Source organism: Bombus huntii, chromosome 6 (genome assembly GCF_024542735.1).
Source record: "Bombus huntii isolate Logan2020A chromosome 6, iyBomHunt1.1, whole genome shotgun sequence".
Taxonomy (NCBI): Eukaryota; Metazoa; Arthropoda; class Insecta; order Hymenoptera; family Apidae; genus Bombus; species Bombus huntii.
In genome coordinates this window covers 13260079-13277821 of record NC_066243.1, presented here as the reverse complement: position 1 = coordinate 13277821, position 17743 = coordinate 13260079, and the positions used below count along the sequence as shown (strand labels likewise).

The 17743-nt window shown below is 38.5% G+C and overlaps 1 protein-coding gene across 1 annotated transcript in view; it reads right to left on the bottom strand.

The window, feature by feature from the left end:
* Window positions 1–17120, bottom strand: part of LOC126866767 (fasciclin-2) — a 170950-nt gene extending 153830 nt beyond the window's left edge. The window contains exon 1 of the mRNA XM_050620715.1: window positions 16797–17120. Coding sequence (XP_050476672.1) covers window positions 16797–16860 — 64 coding nt within the window. The 5' untranslated portion in view covers window positions 16861–17120. The remainder of the gene's footprint in view (window positions 1–16796) is intronic.
* Between the last annotated feature and the right edge of the window lie 623 nt (window positions 17121–17743).

The following is a 17743-nucleotide window of genomic DNA, read 5'->3' as shown; positions in this document are numbered from 1 at the left end:
AGAGGGGAACGAGAACCAAGAAAAGTAGAAGGTCAATGGAAAAAGAAACGAAATGGCGGGAAAAACGAAGAGGTGGATCGATGGAAAAAGCGCGCCGTTATTTCACGGGATTTCTATCGCGGCGCAGAGAGTAACCTGCGGAAATTCCCTGAATCTCTTCGCGCGTGACTGATCCACGTTCGCTCTTCGCCAGAAGGAGAGGGACATGAAGATCGATGGTAGAGAATTCTGCATGAATGAAGACACGTCACGGTGATTACGATCATCGCGGATAAACGTGAGCAATAGAGAAGAAGAAAGAGGAAGAGAGATAGCGGCCACTTGTCCCTGAACAACAATATGCAACCGGTGACATTTACCAGCTCATGTCTCGAGTGCTCGCCGTGTACTTTAATTATCCCGACTAAATGCACCGACCAAGCTGCTCTCCTTTCTCTCTCCTATGTATCTCTGTTATCCAATAAGCAGCCTCGAGTCTGCTCGCTACGTTCAAGCCCAGTGGCGCGAACAAAGAAGCAAAACGGAGCGAATTCAACGATTTCCCTACCTACCTACTTGCTTGCTTGCTTGCTTGCTTGCTTTCTTTCTTTCTTTCTTTCTTTCTTTCTCTCCCTTCTCGCCTGGTCGAAACGAGAAAAACCTCTATTTCCAGGCTTTTCATCAGATAACCGCTGGAACCGTTTATTAGCAGAGACTGGTAATAAACGATCCCGATTTAAAAGTCCTCCCTTGCCCCCTTTCTCTCTCGATGTCTCGTTATCTTACTATCTCGAGGGAGATGGAACCGAGCTATCGAGGGGCCACGAAGATCGCCTCTTGCAGCTTCTACTTAGAATTTAAATAGATCTTCAGAACCAGACACAAGAGTAGACTGGATATACAAGCTCCACGCAACCCCGGATTTAACCACTTTGGTACAGAGAATTTTCTAATGAGTTGTGTTACTTGGTGCTTACGACAGACGTAACGTGCAAGTTCATTGAAGTATTATTGTCTTGTGTAATGTTTCTTAATAGCGAAAGGACGAACAAAAGCTTGCAAATTATTTACGGTCAATGTAATTACGATTTTGTTGAACAGGATGAACTTAAACAATCAAATATAGCAATTGGTGTATAAACCATATGTCCATTATGTATTTGATGTCGATTGCAGCCAACGACTGCATTGAATTGCGCGATCGAACGTGTCATTTTATTTCCGTGAAAAATAAAATTTTTAATTTTTAATTTCGTAGTTATATACATGTTTACTACAGACTAAACACAAAGTCAAAACGTCATAGTCATTTTATACCTGGTTTCTACAAGCTATATGCGTATCTCGTTCATCAATTTTTCTCTGTCGAGCGACCTTGTCTGCCCCAAGTTTTCCAGCTCGAACCGTCTCCTGAACGAGTCTCCTCGTCACAGGTCGTACGATAATGTCGAACAATTATAAGACGTCTATATTTGTTATGGGGCTGTCCCTGGACGAGATAGATCCATCCACCTTGCCTGGTAATGGAACTTCACGCAGGGCTCGTCGTTAAAGCGACAGGTCAGCCGTGACACCCCTCGGTTCTGCTCTCGTCCCCGCACTTCCGTTAGCTCCGTTTTCGCGTGAACTGGATTAGAACGAACTTGGCCTGGCCTCTGTCCGCGACGAGCGATCCGTGGGAATCGGAATAACGGGCCCCCAATGAAAGATAGATCCGCGAAAAAGAGCTAGATCGCGATAACGAGGCAAACTACAAGGTCCGAGTTTTGTTCGTCTTTCAGCGGCTGGTCAGCGGCTCGTTAAAACTGCTTGTTGCGCCGTGAAATTCTCGCACGATCCTCACACGTCCGGCTTTTTCATACGAGCATCCAGATGAAGACCTACGTGAACACTTTGACAGAAGTTTGAATATATATTCACGTTCGTAAGCATTAGGATTAAGTATTAGCCTAATAGTTTCATATCAAATATGGTAAATGATGTAGATTGTCGAAGGAAAAATTACCTGGGAATTACTCTATATACTGTTGTAATATAAGCTATTTAATTCTTCATTGACAGTTTATAATCATAGCATGGATAAGCAACACGAAGAATATCATGTAAAGAAAATTTCTAATTAAAATTCTAAATTTTTAATTCATAATGCAGAATGTTCAATTTAATCAAAAGCATTGAAGAAGTATTTCTATCAAGAAATTCAGTATTCTACGACAGAATCGTTTTATATCCGATCAAGATGTCACTTTGTGTCAATCATCCTCGCTAACAATTTTCACGTAGCTCGTACGATACCATAAATCATTTGAAAAAGGAAAAAAGTAAAAAACATCACATATTAAATAAATTTCCCTCATAAATCCTCACTTTAAGGCAAAAGTGATAGGGAAAAAAAGCAAACAATTTCCACTAATATGATTATACTCTATGAAAGGAAGGATGGAATTACATCCGGCGAATTGTTTTAAGTATGGTTAACAAAGCTCGAGAGATTATAACGAAATCAAAGCAGATTCAATTCCTTCTTCAAAAATAACGGCGAATGTCTGGCGTTTGCGGAACCCTTTCCAATTTAAAGGATTACGACTCCGCAGATTAGCGTTCCTATTAATGCTACAGTCTTCGAAATCGATTCCTACATTTTACCAGCGTTACGGTTAGCTTCATCACAATAGGATTACACTGGGAACTCCGTTTATCCACGCTCCATTTATTCGAAAGAATCTTCACGCAGCGGTTGATTGCAACTAACAAACGTCAGTTGTCCAAACTATTGTCAAACGATGTTCCAATTACACTGGGAACGTTAATCACTACGGTGAACGAACGTTAATTTTCCTACGATCCACTTGAGAGTACCTATAATTGCAACGTTCTGACAATAGATAAATTAACTTTCAGAGAATTAGAATAACAATTAGTCTTGTCCTATCATAGAAAAGGGTTAAATTCATTTGTATTAATTTGCTGATATTTAATTTTACCTGTTAGGCATTTGATTTAATGAATTTCATCCTAAATACAATTATGTTATAAACTATTTGATTTAAATGTAAATTTAATGAATATTCTGCAAACAAACTATCCTAAACTTTTTCAAATTTTCTAGTAGCTTAAAACAGTAAAAGAATTTCATTTGGATATAAATACACTATTCTGTCTACAAAGTATTAAAAGGTACCTATATGTTCTGTGGACTATTATGACAGAGACCAAAATTTACGCAATGTTCAAATCAAGAAAAGACACGTATTTCCAAAAAATTCAAGTAAGAAATGTACTCTTCTATGCAATATAAAAAAACGTGTCATCGTATGTTTTTTTTCTGATCTATACTGTAAAGTGTCATTTTTAACTATCTCTATATTATTTCAAGTGTACAGATCGCTGATAAAACAAACAAATTCACGTTCGAGGGCCGCATTAAACGTATTCACGAGAACAATATAAATCACGAAGGACAGAAAAGAGAAGTCTACAATTTGGTTTCGCGCGCAACAAGGAGGGTGCAATAACGTCCGGACGAAACTATAAAGAATTTTATATTTCCGACTTTTGACTGCATTAGAGGAACAGCCCGTGACGTGAATAGAATTTTCCATAGGCCCTGAATACATTTCAAAGCCAGGGAAGGAAAGCCCTTTCTGCTCCATTTCACCAAATAAATCTTGCCCTGACGTTGAAACGACCTAAACTCGTTCGCTTCTACACGTTCATGTACGAACAATATAAACCACCGAAACAAAAATGAAACGAAAGGTGAGGTTTCTTCTCGATCGAACCTAATATCCTTCCAAACTAATCAATATCATTCAATATCAGTGTTCGGTGCAACACTAGAACGATGAACGATTAGAATATAAAATTTATATTCAGGAAATCAAAACGAGAAATATATGAAAAATGCATAGGTAATGCATAGAAAAATCTTATATTTATATACCTTAAAAGAAATTAAACAGAGAATCCTAAATCACTAATTCTACGCAAACTGCCCCAAAATACACAATAGTAACGTACAAAATTTCTATGAAAAATTATTTAATTATAAAATCTTAGAATTATAAAATTCTGATGCTTCCAATATGCATCATCTTTCTTTTCCAATGTATTTCTTGTTAGAATATATCTCGAACTTCATGATTAGATTCAAACTACAGTGTATTTCTCCCCGTACAGTATAACTTCACCCCGCCACGACGCCGCAACCCTAACAGGAGAGACACGTCAGAGTGAGCGTCGTTTCGACGACGTTGACTCGACCACCATGTGACGTGGAAACGTTTCGTGCAGCGGTAAATCCCGATTTCCGTAAGATAACTGTGTGCACAACGGGCACGACTTCCAGGTCGAGCATCGCGCTCCTGCTATCTACACACGAAAGCGCCGCGGAAATATTCGAGGGGAAGTGCCAGGGGATAATTTATCGTCGTCGTAATTTCACCGACGACCAAAAGACGGTGGAGGTTGGTTCCTGGTTCTACGCAAGTTAGAAGACACGCGGCGGTAGTTAGGCAACTTGTTCCCTGTTACTGGAATAGCCTGAGACACCCGGTATACAAGGACGATCCTGGTGGACGCGACCATCGTGAAGGAAAAGGCCCACAGTGGTCGTTGAAAAGCCGAACAAGGTTCCCTCGAAACTCTCTTTGTCCGTACAGGTGCACGCGGCAGGTTACTGGCAGAAACCCAAAACAGGTTTTCACAAAACCCGCGGCTGGTCTCCTTTCCTTTTTATCTATCCCCTATCTTTTTTCTCTTTCTTTTTTTGCTACAAAGAGAGCAAGAGACACGATTCTCTGCTTCCTCTTTCACGTTGCTATTCTTCTTTCACTCTGCCGGAATTTTTCTGCTTCATTTGTGTATGTTTGTGTGTGTGTATGCGTCATCCAGCAGCGGGTCGCACCAGTCACGTCACTTTGACGAGCATTCAAATTAAGCGGCCCTGAATCTCATGCACGCGGTCTCCCGCACGATTAAGGGGATAATTAATTTTACATTCGTTGCGTGGACCCTGGGACGTCTCGCGGCCTGGGGTGGAGGATCTACATTGTGAATCGTGAATTCGAATTTCGACCAACCCATGTTTGACGAGGTTTGTGGCCTATCGTCACAGAGAAGAAGTTTGTGAACGAAATTTTTTAGTTAATTGTGGTTCGTGGATTGTTTTAAAAGTACTACTCAAAGCTACATAATTGTTATTGTTTCCAGAAATTATATTATTACGAAGTGTTCACTATCAGTCAAGTATCACTGGTAGTTTGGCATTTTAGTAGCTCATTTTATTTCAACTGGTATTTGGTACAAATGTTGTACAAGCTGTTTAACGACCATTTTAATAGACGTTGCCAAAATTGTAACACACTCATATTCGCAACTGTCGTTGTAAAAAGAAATTTGGGTTTTGTCTAAAAAAATTGAAGATTTCTTAATTTAGAAATTAATAAGTACAAATGATAAGATATCCGTCTGAACCAATTAAAAGTATCAAATTAAGATTCCCATATCACCTTTGTATTAATAACTTGGATTAAATTTGTGATGAAATGATTGGAAAGATTCGTTAACAAAGATAAACATACAAATTCTTAAAATTCTTCAAATATTTATTATCTATAATTTTTGCGAATATCCAACTTCTAATTTATCATGGTACGATTGGATAATTATTGCGCAAATACAAGTTTGAAGACTCTTTCGCACGATGTTGCACAGGCCGCGTCGATCTGAAGCGCAGATTAACTACCGTGTAATTTGACGATACTTTACGAGATATAAAATCGCGGTGACAATAATGTTTATCTCGATCTGCAAGCATAAACTTGATCGTATCAAGAACTTCTTACTCGTCCAATAAAACCAGTGTAACTCCTATTATTAATTCAATAACTATCTGATTTTCATCTTTGCTATTCAAATGAAAAGAAGAATTTAATTCGAATTTATTATTCCATTTAATTAACTGCATTATTATTATACACGCGAGTACTATTATTTATTAATATTTCGATATTCTTCCAATTTAAATGAGTCTCAACAGAAAGAAAAGAGCATCGAATGAAGAGTTCGAAAGTAAGACACTCGAGCAACGTCATCCTCTCAATTCGAGTCAATCAACCCACCCAGACGACTTAATTTTCTAAGAAAATATTCACGAGAGATTTCTCCCATCGTTCGTTGGTCGAGATGTTCATCGAACTTAATGGCAACTATCCTCGATCTCTTACGGAAGTACGAGAAACGAGAGGTCCGCAACCGGCATCGGAATTGCTTCAGAAAAATGTAATATCGTTCCTCTGCGACTTCTACGGGCAGAAAGAGGTTCAACGAACCCCGGAAGCGTGCGTTTCGAACAAACGCTGCAGAAGGATGAGAAGAAGAAGGAGGTGGAGGAACGACGCGAGGAGACGTCATCTGGTCGGAATATTTTAATTAAAGCCTATTTCTACGATAACGATTTTTCCTCGTGGAAGCGTCCATCGTGTTCGTCCAAGACGTCGAGACATCTCTTTTTGCGAGAGGAAAAAAAAATATAAAGAAATGAGGCGGAGCGTAGCAACGCTTTGGAGCGTCTCGTGGACTGTAATTTGTCCGCTTGAAGAACGCGCGATCGTAAAACGAGATACGTAACTGGCGATTTGAAAAGTTTCCTTAAGATTGTATGATGTAATAGTAATAGACAGGATTTATAGGATCCTATTGGTCGTCAAAACTGTCGTTTCATTATTTTGTTTCATTTTAAACGATCTTAGATTTATCATAGATGGTTCAGATCTTCTAGACAGATATTATAGCACCGAATAGTACTACTTCACATTCACTGGTCATTGTTTCATCGGATTACCATCTATTTCGTTCAACGACTACTTCTTCTTGTTACATGTCGCAATATTTTATAGCGCGTAGCAAATTCGATCATATCGATTCTATGAAAAGAAACATTGAAATATTTTGAATACTTTATGAGAAACATACGCAGCACTCAAATATTAATTTAAATAGCACAACGATCAACGGGAAGACCTAAACTTTTGCTGTATCTTCCTTCTAATAAATATTGTTTAAATATTAGGAAAACTATATCCAAACCATGCAACCTTAAACTAACTTTCATATATTTCTAAACAACCTACGTCAGAAACCCTGAGAATAGTTTCAGCAAATTAAAATAGTGTCAAATTTTCAAATCCTGATCCACATTCGCTTCATAATTCCAAGAACCAACCATATGAATCATCTTCGGAAGGAGACAAGGCAGCACTATGTAGTATTCTTCCTTGCCAGATAGATCGGGAAGCACGTGATTAAATAACACAGCTGTTATTTTAGTAAAGTAACTCGGTCGGTGGAGCCCTTGCACGTCGAAGCGTGGGTGGGCGTCGACTTAATTCACGTGAAGTATTTAGCTAGTTAATCCTACGACCGGCCTAGTGACGTCATCGAATCCTTTATTTCGTTGAAAAAGCCCGACCCAACCGGATTGTGTGTATGTATAGCTGGAATACAAAACCTATGCAACCGATTCCACGAGGATGCAACGTTATACGACTTTCCATTCATTCTTGCTCACACGGACACGCGTACAAGATTCAAGCGTGTGATATACTTTCGCTTCGTACGCCCTTCGTTGAACAAATGCCTCGAATCTCTCGAGGCGCATTTAAGCTTTCGTTTGGAAACTTAATAGTTTCGAAACACGAGAGAGGGAGAGAGTCAAATGGAGACGCGTGCTAACGCACAAAGACGTCGTCGAGTTCGTTTGACGACCTGTTATTCGCTGACAATGATGCAACATTCACGTTGTAGACAAGAGCTGTCGTCTCTAAAAGACGTTCCAGTGTTCTTGGGACGTACCGGATAGTCGGAGTATGATAATGAAGTAGCGTCAGATTTGGAACGATGTAGAGCGAAGATAGAGTTAACAAGATTTTTGACATGAAAATAAGGAATTTGCGATGTGATACGGAAGCTGCTTCGAATTTTAGGAAATTTAATTAAGCGTTAGGCAGCACATTTTGGTAGAAATATGTTAGAAAAATACAGAGGAAGTGTGTAAAGAGGTTGGCAATTTGAGAGATTTGAGATTTCGCATAATGGTATAATAAAACTGAAAATCTGAAAATTGTAGAATTATAGTTGATAAGAGGATTGTTTGGAATATTGGCAAATTTAATCATGGGAAATTAAATTGAATTAAAATGTCTAAATATAAGCAATTAAATCTTCGAACAAAGTAAAAAGCATGTGACAGATAAAATAGGTAAAATTCGAACAAGCTGCATTAAATTTTCGCACACGAAATATCAAAAAATCAATAAAGGAAACAAAGAGAAACAGTTATTTACCAACGATGTATACACATAAATTCGTATCAGTCAAAGCTGTTCGCTAATAGCGAGCAGATAGTCGCAATGGAGTATTTTGTACGATTCGCGCAAACGGCGAGCGACGTTTCACGTAAAAATAACAAATTCACACACCGACTGTTACTCGCGCGCCAGAATACCATTCGATATCTCGTACCATTAATAACAATATGCAACACGAACAACATTCGCAGTGAACGAGTTAACGTGCACATAAAATATCTGTTACCTCCTCGCTTTGCAGCTCGCAGAGTTGAATGATCCTAGCATGTAATTTCATGCGTTGGTGTCATCGAAATTTCATAGTTTCTTCGTTGGAAAAGATTCCAAAGCAAAGATTGCGCGATGATACGAGAGGAATCAAACAACATGCGTTGAAAGATTCAACGTAAGAAACTGACAAGGAAAAAGAACGCGTCTCGCGAGATAAACTCCTACGAACGTGGGACTAAAGCAATCCCTACACGATGAGATTTTACCTGAAGACGTATCTCATGTGAGACGAATTAGCTGTCATGGATACCTACTCACGATACATTATAATAGTAGATTAAAGAGGTTCATTTGAGATATGTTTATTATACATTTACTACAATTTGTAAGTGTTCAAATACTTATTACATATATGTAAAAAAACATATGTATGCGTATATAAAAAATTATATATATATAAAAAATGCGTATATAACAGTAGCTATATAGTATGTCGAAGAAGAAGAAGTACTATACGAAAGAAAGAAACTATTGTATCACAAGATTGATTAGAGGAATATCAATATTGCGGGTTCTATATGTATCTGTACATTTTGAGTGTTGTCTTGAATATTATTAATATAACCATGATAGTCGTGTCTCGTTATAGCACTAATGGAATTGTAAAGTCTTTTGTATAATCCACATAATATATATTCATCAAAATTTTGATTATTAATTTTATACTTCAAATATTTTTGTGTTATAAACGTTGATGTTGAAACAACATCTTGTTGTCGAGCTTCAAAGTTGCTGACTGTGAGTAAGATTATGATACCAACGGTTTCACACGAGATTTTGTCTAGAAGTAAATTTCATCTCATCGTGTAGGATTTGCTTAATAGAAGGCCATTCGTCGACAGGAACACGCTCGTAATTTTAACTCGCGCCTCGATCGCTGATTAAAAATTATCTCGTCGCGATGCACACTTGCCATTCCTCTCTTTTTCGTGATAAGATAGCCGTGTACATGCGCGGAGAGTTTTAACAGCGTAATCGATCATTCGTTGTCCGCGAGAACAACAACAGCAGGTGAAAATTATTTCTATTCGACGATTTCGAACGAACACTATAGCACTGTCTCTTTCCACTTCGAACTGTTTTCTCTGTTTCTCTGCATTTGTTCGACGTTTCGACCGCTTGATTAATGTTTGGTACGCGCAAATTGAACATTCCTCGACGCTCCCCCTCGAGCGAAATATGGATTATGGATATCAGAAATCGCAATTAAAAACGTGTCCCTGTCAATTGACCGACTCGTTAAGTGATCCACGCGCAATGACACGGAAATTATCGTTCGTCTATTTTATTCGAAGGAAATTCGCGATGATTTTTTCTGGTCTATTTCTTTTCTTTGTTCTCTGTGTCGTGACATTGGACTAATTTAAATAAATGGTGTTATTACTCGTTTGTATTAATGAAGATTGAATTTAAAATGGAGGAGATGAAGACACGTAATTCGTTTCTTAACTCTCAATTTACAAATGATCAGCAATAGATTGGATCAAGCTGCTTAATTATGGACTATGAAAATTGAAATTACATCTTTGAAATTCTTTTCTTCCGAATTTCTATTTTTATCAAGTTTCAAGAAAGTTTCGAATATTTGACTTAACGAAGGCTTAAATACATGATGTCACGCAATCATTGATAGACATATCGGAATTTTGAGAAATTTCTGAAAGTCTAGAATAACAGGAATAATTAGACTTGGATACGAACGATCTTTTATTTTATCTTTTATTTTATGTGTTATTTTAAATCTGATACAAAATATTATGACTACCTTATTTATGACACATGACAGTGACATGATTATGATGACAGTGGTCTCAAATCTAAAATATTATATTCAAATTATCGTTTCTTATTTTTTTATAGATACTTCAAATATTTAGATATACCACAAGCCTTAAGACAATTTGCTGTTTGAGTATTTTCAAGTAAATAGTTTCTCAGTACACACGTAACGCTTCTACAACCTCGCTTCTACCACCACGTAAAACATCTAAGCTGAAGCTTCGCTATCTCATTAAGCGTTATGCTACACAACACTAAGAACCATAATCAGTATCCCATTCGAAGTAACTTTTCGTTTGAAACTGCGCAGGAAGACAAAAAAGAAGCAGAACAACACAACGCATTTCATTTATCGTTCAATTTCAAATGAGTACGAAAATTTTGAAACGTAGTGCAGATAGGGTATTTTTTAAAACACAGAATTCAGTACAAAAACATAGATAGCCATCTAGGTCAGCATAGCTCGTAAATTATTGGAAATTCAACGAAAATACAAAGAACCTGCAGACACTGCTGACCGAACAACATGCACAGTTTTCCAATATTTTAGAACATTGTTGTCTAGTAGCGGCATTGCTACAAAGAGATATCGTGTTATACATTTTTAATAAAGTTTTCATTTTTAATTAAAAAAGAGATTTTTATATGCACTTCAAACATGCAAGATAAAATACTCCCAGTGTAATACTTGTTACGATATTTATCGAGTAAATTAAATGTCTATTTAAATTCTTTTTTTTTTTTACTTGTATTTGCACAAATATGAAATTTTGCATAAATTTATTCGGAACGAAGATTTCACGTAATTGCTCTAACAAACGAAGCCGATGTTACAGTTCTTTCCAATCTTTACTTCTTACATTTTACAAAATATTCGAATAAATAATCCCATATTTTACAAACTCGCATAGAACTGTACAAGATAAGCTGATTCGTAACAATAATTTCTTTCTCATTGTTTATGGACGAAGAATTTACGCAATAGCTTAATGTTATGTCGATCGATTCTCCTCTCAAAATATCATTCATAGACATTAGAAATACATGCGTAACATATACTAGGGGTTCCTCTAAATTCCAGTGAAATTCCAGCGTTGTTCAAGACGATGAAACCAGAGGCAAACGATCCTTCCTATCCCGCCAACTGAGTCTCCCTCTCTCAATTTCCCGGTTATTTCACCAGAGAGCGTTGTTGAAACGAGCCACGCGAGTGCTTTATGTTTGTTTTTCATTTCCTGCCGAAAAATCGCTAATTATCAGCCACGTAAACGGAAAGCGAGCAGACCGGAGCAGCATTTTTCTCCCCGTTTATTTCACAATCGCTAGAACACCCTTAACGTTCACAGCCTCTGTCCTTCTTGCGGAAAACTATTTTTTTTTTACGACGTCCAGCATATTAGTCTTAAAAAAAAGTAGAAAAAGAAGGAAGAAAGAAGAAAGAGAACCACCAAGACTCATTAAGTGGTGCTACTGTAGGTTCCTCGGTTTCCTCGGAATATTTTATAGCGGACACGCTATATAACAACCATAATCAACGGTTACTCTCGCGAGTAAACTCTAAATTCTCCTCTTCCCTACCACATTCTCTAATTGTTCCAGCTTTATTGCACTTAGTCAATTTTTTTCGTGTTTCCGCTAGCAAATTCGACGAAAATTTTTAGAGCAGACTTCAAGTTTCAGTATGTCTGCGTCTCGATTCTGTCCTTTGTATTAAACGTCTCTGGTTCTCCTATCTGACTTAAAATTGTGAAATTTGTCTGGAAATTGTACAAGAGAAGTGTACAATTTAGAATCTCTAACTTGCCGATTCACCAATACTTTTAGTGTGATAGAATTAGATAAAGTGTGAGAAGAAAATTTTTAGATCATCGTCGAAAGAAGATCCAGGAAAGCAATGTACGAAGAACATAGACATTTTCTATGATTTCATGATTTTTAAGACACTCGCAGTTGTGTGTAATAAATGTAATGAATACTTTGCTAAAATTCTGCAAAAATTTTCTGAAAAGATTTTGCAACTATTCAGAAGTGCCGAGCAAGTTCTTATTCTTTCGTTCTTCTAGAAAAGAAATGTCCAAGACTATTTTTATTGTATGCCATTCGAATGATCTTTGTTCGTTTTCGTACATCAATTCTGCACACCTTGACGTTTTCAGACGTTCGAAGGTGGTTTAGAATGAACAGGTTTACAATTTTTCGATAGAATTCGAGTGGTCTACAAGGTTTAACGGTTGCATCGCTTATATTTATGCGGCTGGATAATGGCGAGTCAGCGGGAGAAAGGAACTTTAATGGCCCCGGAATCCATGGTCCACGGCAATGGGTCACCGCGTAACAATGCGACGTGAAAAAGCAGAGGAAAAAAGAAAGAAGGATCGATGACCGGAGCATGTTGCTTGTTCTCGTGCAATGTGTGACGAACTTTGAGAGAAAAAGAGACATACGCTGGGATGCTATCCGTGCACGCGAGAGGCCGATGTGGCATCGCATACAATGCTGAAACGAGAAAAGGTCAGCCACGGGCCCGTTTATCTTCCAGCTATCTAACGTTTTTCTCTGCGTCTCGATTGCTTCGCGCATCCTTCCTTTTTCCTTTCTCTACCAACTCTTAAGATAATCGCGAAGAATCTCGCGGAGAAGCACGCGATATACAGCTGTAGACGGTTAAGTGTGTACGAATGTTTGATTGCCTGTTCAAAGGATCGTTCTAAATACAAGATTGCAATAAATTTTGATCTTTTTGCATTCAGGACGTAAAGTATAGCGTGGAGTAATTATAAAATAAATCGGAAATGTAGCAAGCCATATGAAAAAGATCTTATTATGTTTTGGATTTATTCTCACCCGTAGCATAAATTTCTGTCAATTACTGGCTTCTGGAGAAATTCCTTCAAATTAGATGTCGCCCTTGACAAATCTCAAAAGCAAAGAATCAAATGATAGATTGTTATCGCCATTTTCAACTTATTTTTAGATAAAGAATGACATCCTTGCCCATTGTACCGCAATTTCAGAAACACCCAGTACACGTGCGTGTGCTATTCCTCTCTCTATTCACGTTCGGACGCGTAGCATTGTCGTTGCGACACTTTCTCCGTGGAACCGATCCTCTTTGTGCCCTACCACGGACACTCAAAAGAATGCAGATGCGTATTCCTGCGGCGTAAGTCATAGCCGGTCTCGAACAATGACAAATAAATTTCAGAGGAAACAACTCGCTGGCTAACGCCTTTCTTGGAACCTAAGTATAAGACGCACAGAACCACATACAACAGCCTGTTCCCGTGCTTCTATAACCGTGTTGCTCCTAACCGCTTCGAAAGTGAAACGGTCTACCGAAACGGTACCGTTCTACTGTCTCTGTTTCGCTCGTAGCAGGCGATGGCCATTTATAAATTACAACCGGTGCGCGAGCTGAGGCACGCTTGTAGAAGCGAAGGGACAACGGGACAAAAAGAGGAGGAGGGAAAAAAACAACGCGATTCCGAGGCGACTCGACGAAACCGGACTGTGGCGACGCGAGACCTCTCCGATAGACGAAGACGAAGAAAACGCCAAGAGACGAAGGTATATACGAGTATCTGTTTATAAGTAGTCTGGATAATTTGGCGGATTCGTAACAATTTTTACTAGAATGATGCTGTAACTTATATGAATATATAATGTTTGCAAGTAATCTGGATTTCCTATAGTAGAAATATTCGTGGAAATTATACCAAATGATGAATTTTATCAAGCAATTTTTGGAAAATTTTAGCAAGAAGCAATGTCGAAATGATGAATTTTACCAAATATTAGGAAACTATGAAATACTACGTACACGTGGCCGTTAATTCTAAAAATTCATCGCTTCAATTCATTTGTCATTGTTGTCATATTTCTAATATCACTGAAACTTATCGCGAAATATTGAGAAATATAGAATATGTGGAGAAAACGGAACGAATATGTGTTATAATCTAATAATATCTTGTTATAAACAGAACTATATGCTCTATTAAAAAAAATAAGGCTCAACCTATATTTTGTCAAACTTAACTATGTCATACTTCGTTACTATATTTCATTACCATATTCCTTATAAACATTGATATATATTCTGGAGGAGCAGCAGATATTTTAAATGATCGAAAACGAAAGGGAGAACGAGCCCAGAAATGGCCGCCACTACCATGGCCTTCCACACCGACGGGCAATTTGCACCAACCATTCGGACAGGTATACCATTGGAGAATTGCAGCGGCGAGGCCGTAGCTGTAATTTCACGGAAAGTGCTCGAACAACACAAAGGCGACGCAACAGAGCCTGACTTTCAGGTAACGTTTCCCTGATTCCCTTGGACGCGACCAGAGGGCCCAGACGGTCCCTTGGAGGTCAGGTTATTGTTAGCGGAAAGTCGACTCCGTGCAAGGTGCACCTTTCTTCTATACCTAAGCGGACCTACAGGTGCAAGACGATCAGTTTGCTCAGGTGTCGGCCTCTTTGCTTAGGCCCACAGTTTCACAGAGAGACGTCTCTCTTTCGTTCTTAATACTTGTACACCGCAACGTTATCGAGATTATACTTGGAGCACGAACCTGCTCTTTTATGGAGGGTCGAGAACCTCGCTAATTGGTATTTGCATTCCTACAGCGATTTGAAATTAAGCCGCAGAATATATATCGGAAGGTTATGCAGAATGTGCACAGTTGCTGACAGAAGTATTAGGGTACTTGCAAAAACCTACGAATATATCAAGATGTTTTATACGAGATATTTGGAAATTTCATTAGCACTGTAATGAGACTCGATTATTATCATTGAATTGTTAAAGTTTGAGACAAATCTGAAAATGTATATAGAAATTAGAGATGATTAGAGATGCCATGGCAGTCGTGTCTTGTAACATTCATAATTTCAAAATGTTTTATATACCATAAATACTGTACACATAAAAGTTTTATATGGGAAATATTCGATACTTTTGGAATTTTTTACTACAGTATAATAAAATTCCTAATCTTCATTTGCAACATTTTTACAAGCAAAAAAATTAATCAGTATAATAATGCAGCATACAACCCTTCAAAGCGACATTAACAAGGGATTATATTTTAAGCAGCCTTAGACAAATACTACTGTCCTCCAGAAGAAGATGTTTGCACCGTCAAACCTCTTCCTACGTTTTCATACGCCAATTCTTTATATCTCGACGATTTTAGAGCAACAAAGACAATACACACTGGGTATATCGGCAATATTTGTATGCGAAAGCAGTGCTAAAAACGAAATATCTACTGCTGATGAAAGATAACTAGGAACTAGAAACATGGTCGCCAAAGAATTTCTAGAAACACAACTAGAGATATAAATAGTTCTATTGATAGAAATAGTAGATATACTTGCAAGATAATGAATCTGATTTTTCCAGCTACATTACGTTTCAGTAAGTACGCGTTAAACAGTGAGTCATCTGCCGATAGATTACACGAGAGATAGTGTCTTTCAATTACGATATCATGTCTCGCATTGTGACATGTCTGCTAACATCAAGTTGATGAACTCTCTGAGTTACCCGAATGCACATCTGTGGTCACTTGCGAACATCACAGGTGCAACCGACGCGACGTTTTCGCGTTGCTCACTCATCATGCTGAACACGTAGTCGCTTCACTGGTTGAAAAAACGCGTCCACGGATAGCTTTGGTGCACGAACGACGGTTACGGTACCGCGACGCTCGAGATATTTGAATCTGAGTAAAGTTGCCGCGCTTTACCGGCAGAGATGACAAGATAAGACTACAGAATTGCAATAGACGGCTATTTGAACGAATTAAATCTCTGATGTTCAAACTCGATACGTCAAAGCTATCAAATATGTAGAATATAGATAGATTCCTTGAGTGCATACAGCATTATGATTTTTAAATGTTTCGTCAGTTTGTTCGAATTCATTATAACCTAACGAAGCACACATACTTAGATATTTACGCAGTCGAAGTATTTAACAAATTGGAATTCTAACCGATCCAACACGTCAAAGCAATCAGATATTTAGAAAATAGATATAACATTGTGATTTTACGATCTTTTATTCGCCATTTCGCTAGAATCCACTATAACCTAACGGAGCACATAGGTACTTCTACAATTGAAGAGTTTAAGTTTTTAAGTTCCCTAGGTGATTTTAATGAACTCGATCCTACCGAATTCCAACGTTCAGTATCGCTTGGTATATTTCGGCCGGAATTCCACGGCACTGCGCGTTGGTTAACCACCTGCTGAGCGATCGCGTGCCAGTCCGGAATACCGCGGTGACTTTGGTCGCTGTAGCGAAAGCGCAAAAACTTCGTGGGAACGTGCACGTGTCCGGTGGCTGCAGCTCGCCTTTCGATATTATTATTATTTTGAAACACTCACCTATAAGCGGTAACAACGCGAAGACAACAACAGCAACAGCCCGATGATGCTCGTGGGCTGCCATCGTGACAAACAGGGATTCCTCTTCTTGCACTAAACGCCGAAGTTCTTTCGATAAACGTTCCTCTTTCTTCCTCACAAAATCTTTCGTATTAATCTCGTCACTGACACTCGAACACTCGGTTATCCGCGGTATTGCTCGACTTAGATGAATGACGTACCGATATCGAGGATCAAAACGATACAAGACATCGGGTCTATTACCATTAAACGACTGTTCCCGCACGTCGTATCGTCACGCTAGCCGATTTCGGACTGTGGCGGGGAGCAGCTCGTACGCGTTCGGCTCGGCCTTCGGCAGAGTTCGGTTGCGTTCGGTTGCCACCGGTGCGCTACTCGGCACGCAGGTACCAACGGCAAGCAGCGAGTGGGAAAGCCACGATCTCGCGGTTCTCCGCGAGATCAACCGATTCTTCCTCTCTCGGACGTTTCTTTCTTTTTTCTCTGTCGTTCTTTTGCCTTTCTTTTACGCGCATCCTTGCATTTTTATACGCCTCTACAAGAATGCCACGTCCTTGCGCATAATTCTTCCTTTTTTCCCGCTGAATATTCAACGGAGAATGTTTCCGACTTTTTTCGGGACATCCGATGGTTCTTGCATTAAAGAATATCGTGCCATGGTATTCACAAATATGTTAATGGTACTGTTTCTGATGGATTTTTCGATGCTTGTTAGCTGAACCTTGACTAATTAATCTTTTGTGTACGAATTAATTATGGAGAGAGATAACGTATTTAATATCAATGTTTGCACAGTCTTTACGTTAAATGGAATATTATGTAGTAAATCAATGCTTAGAGTGCTCTTTATACAAGTGTTATAATGTAATATGTCACATGTATTTTATGGACACTGTTGGAATGTTATGATAGAAGTAGTAATTTTT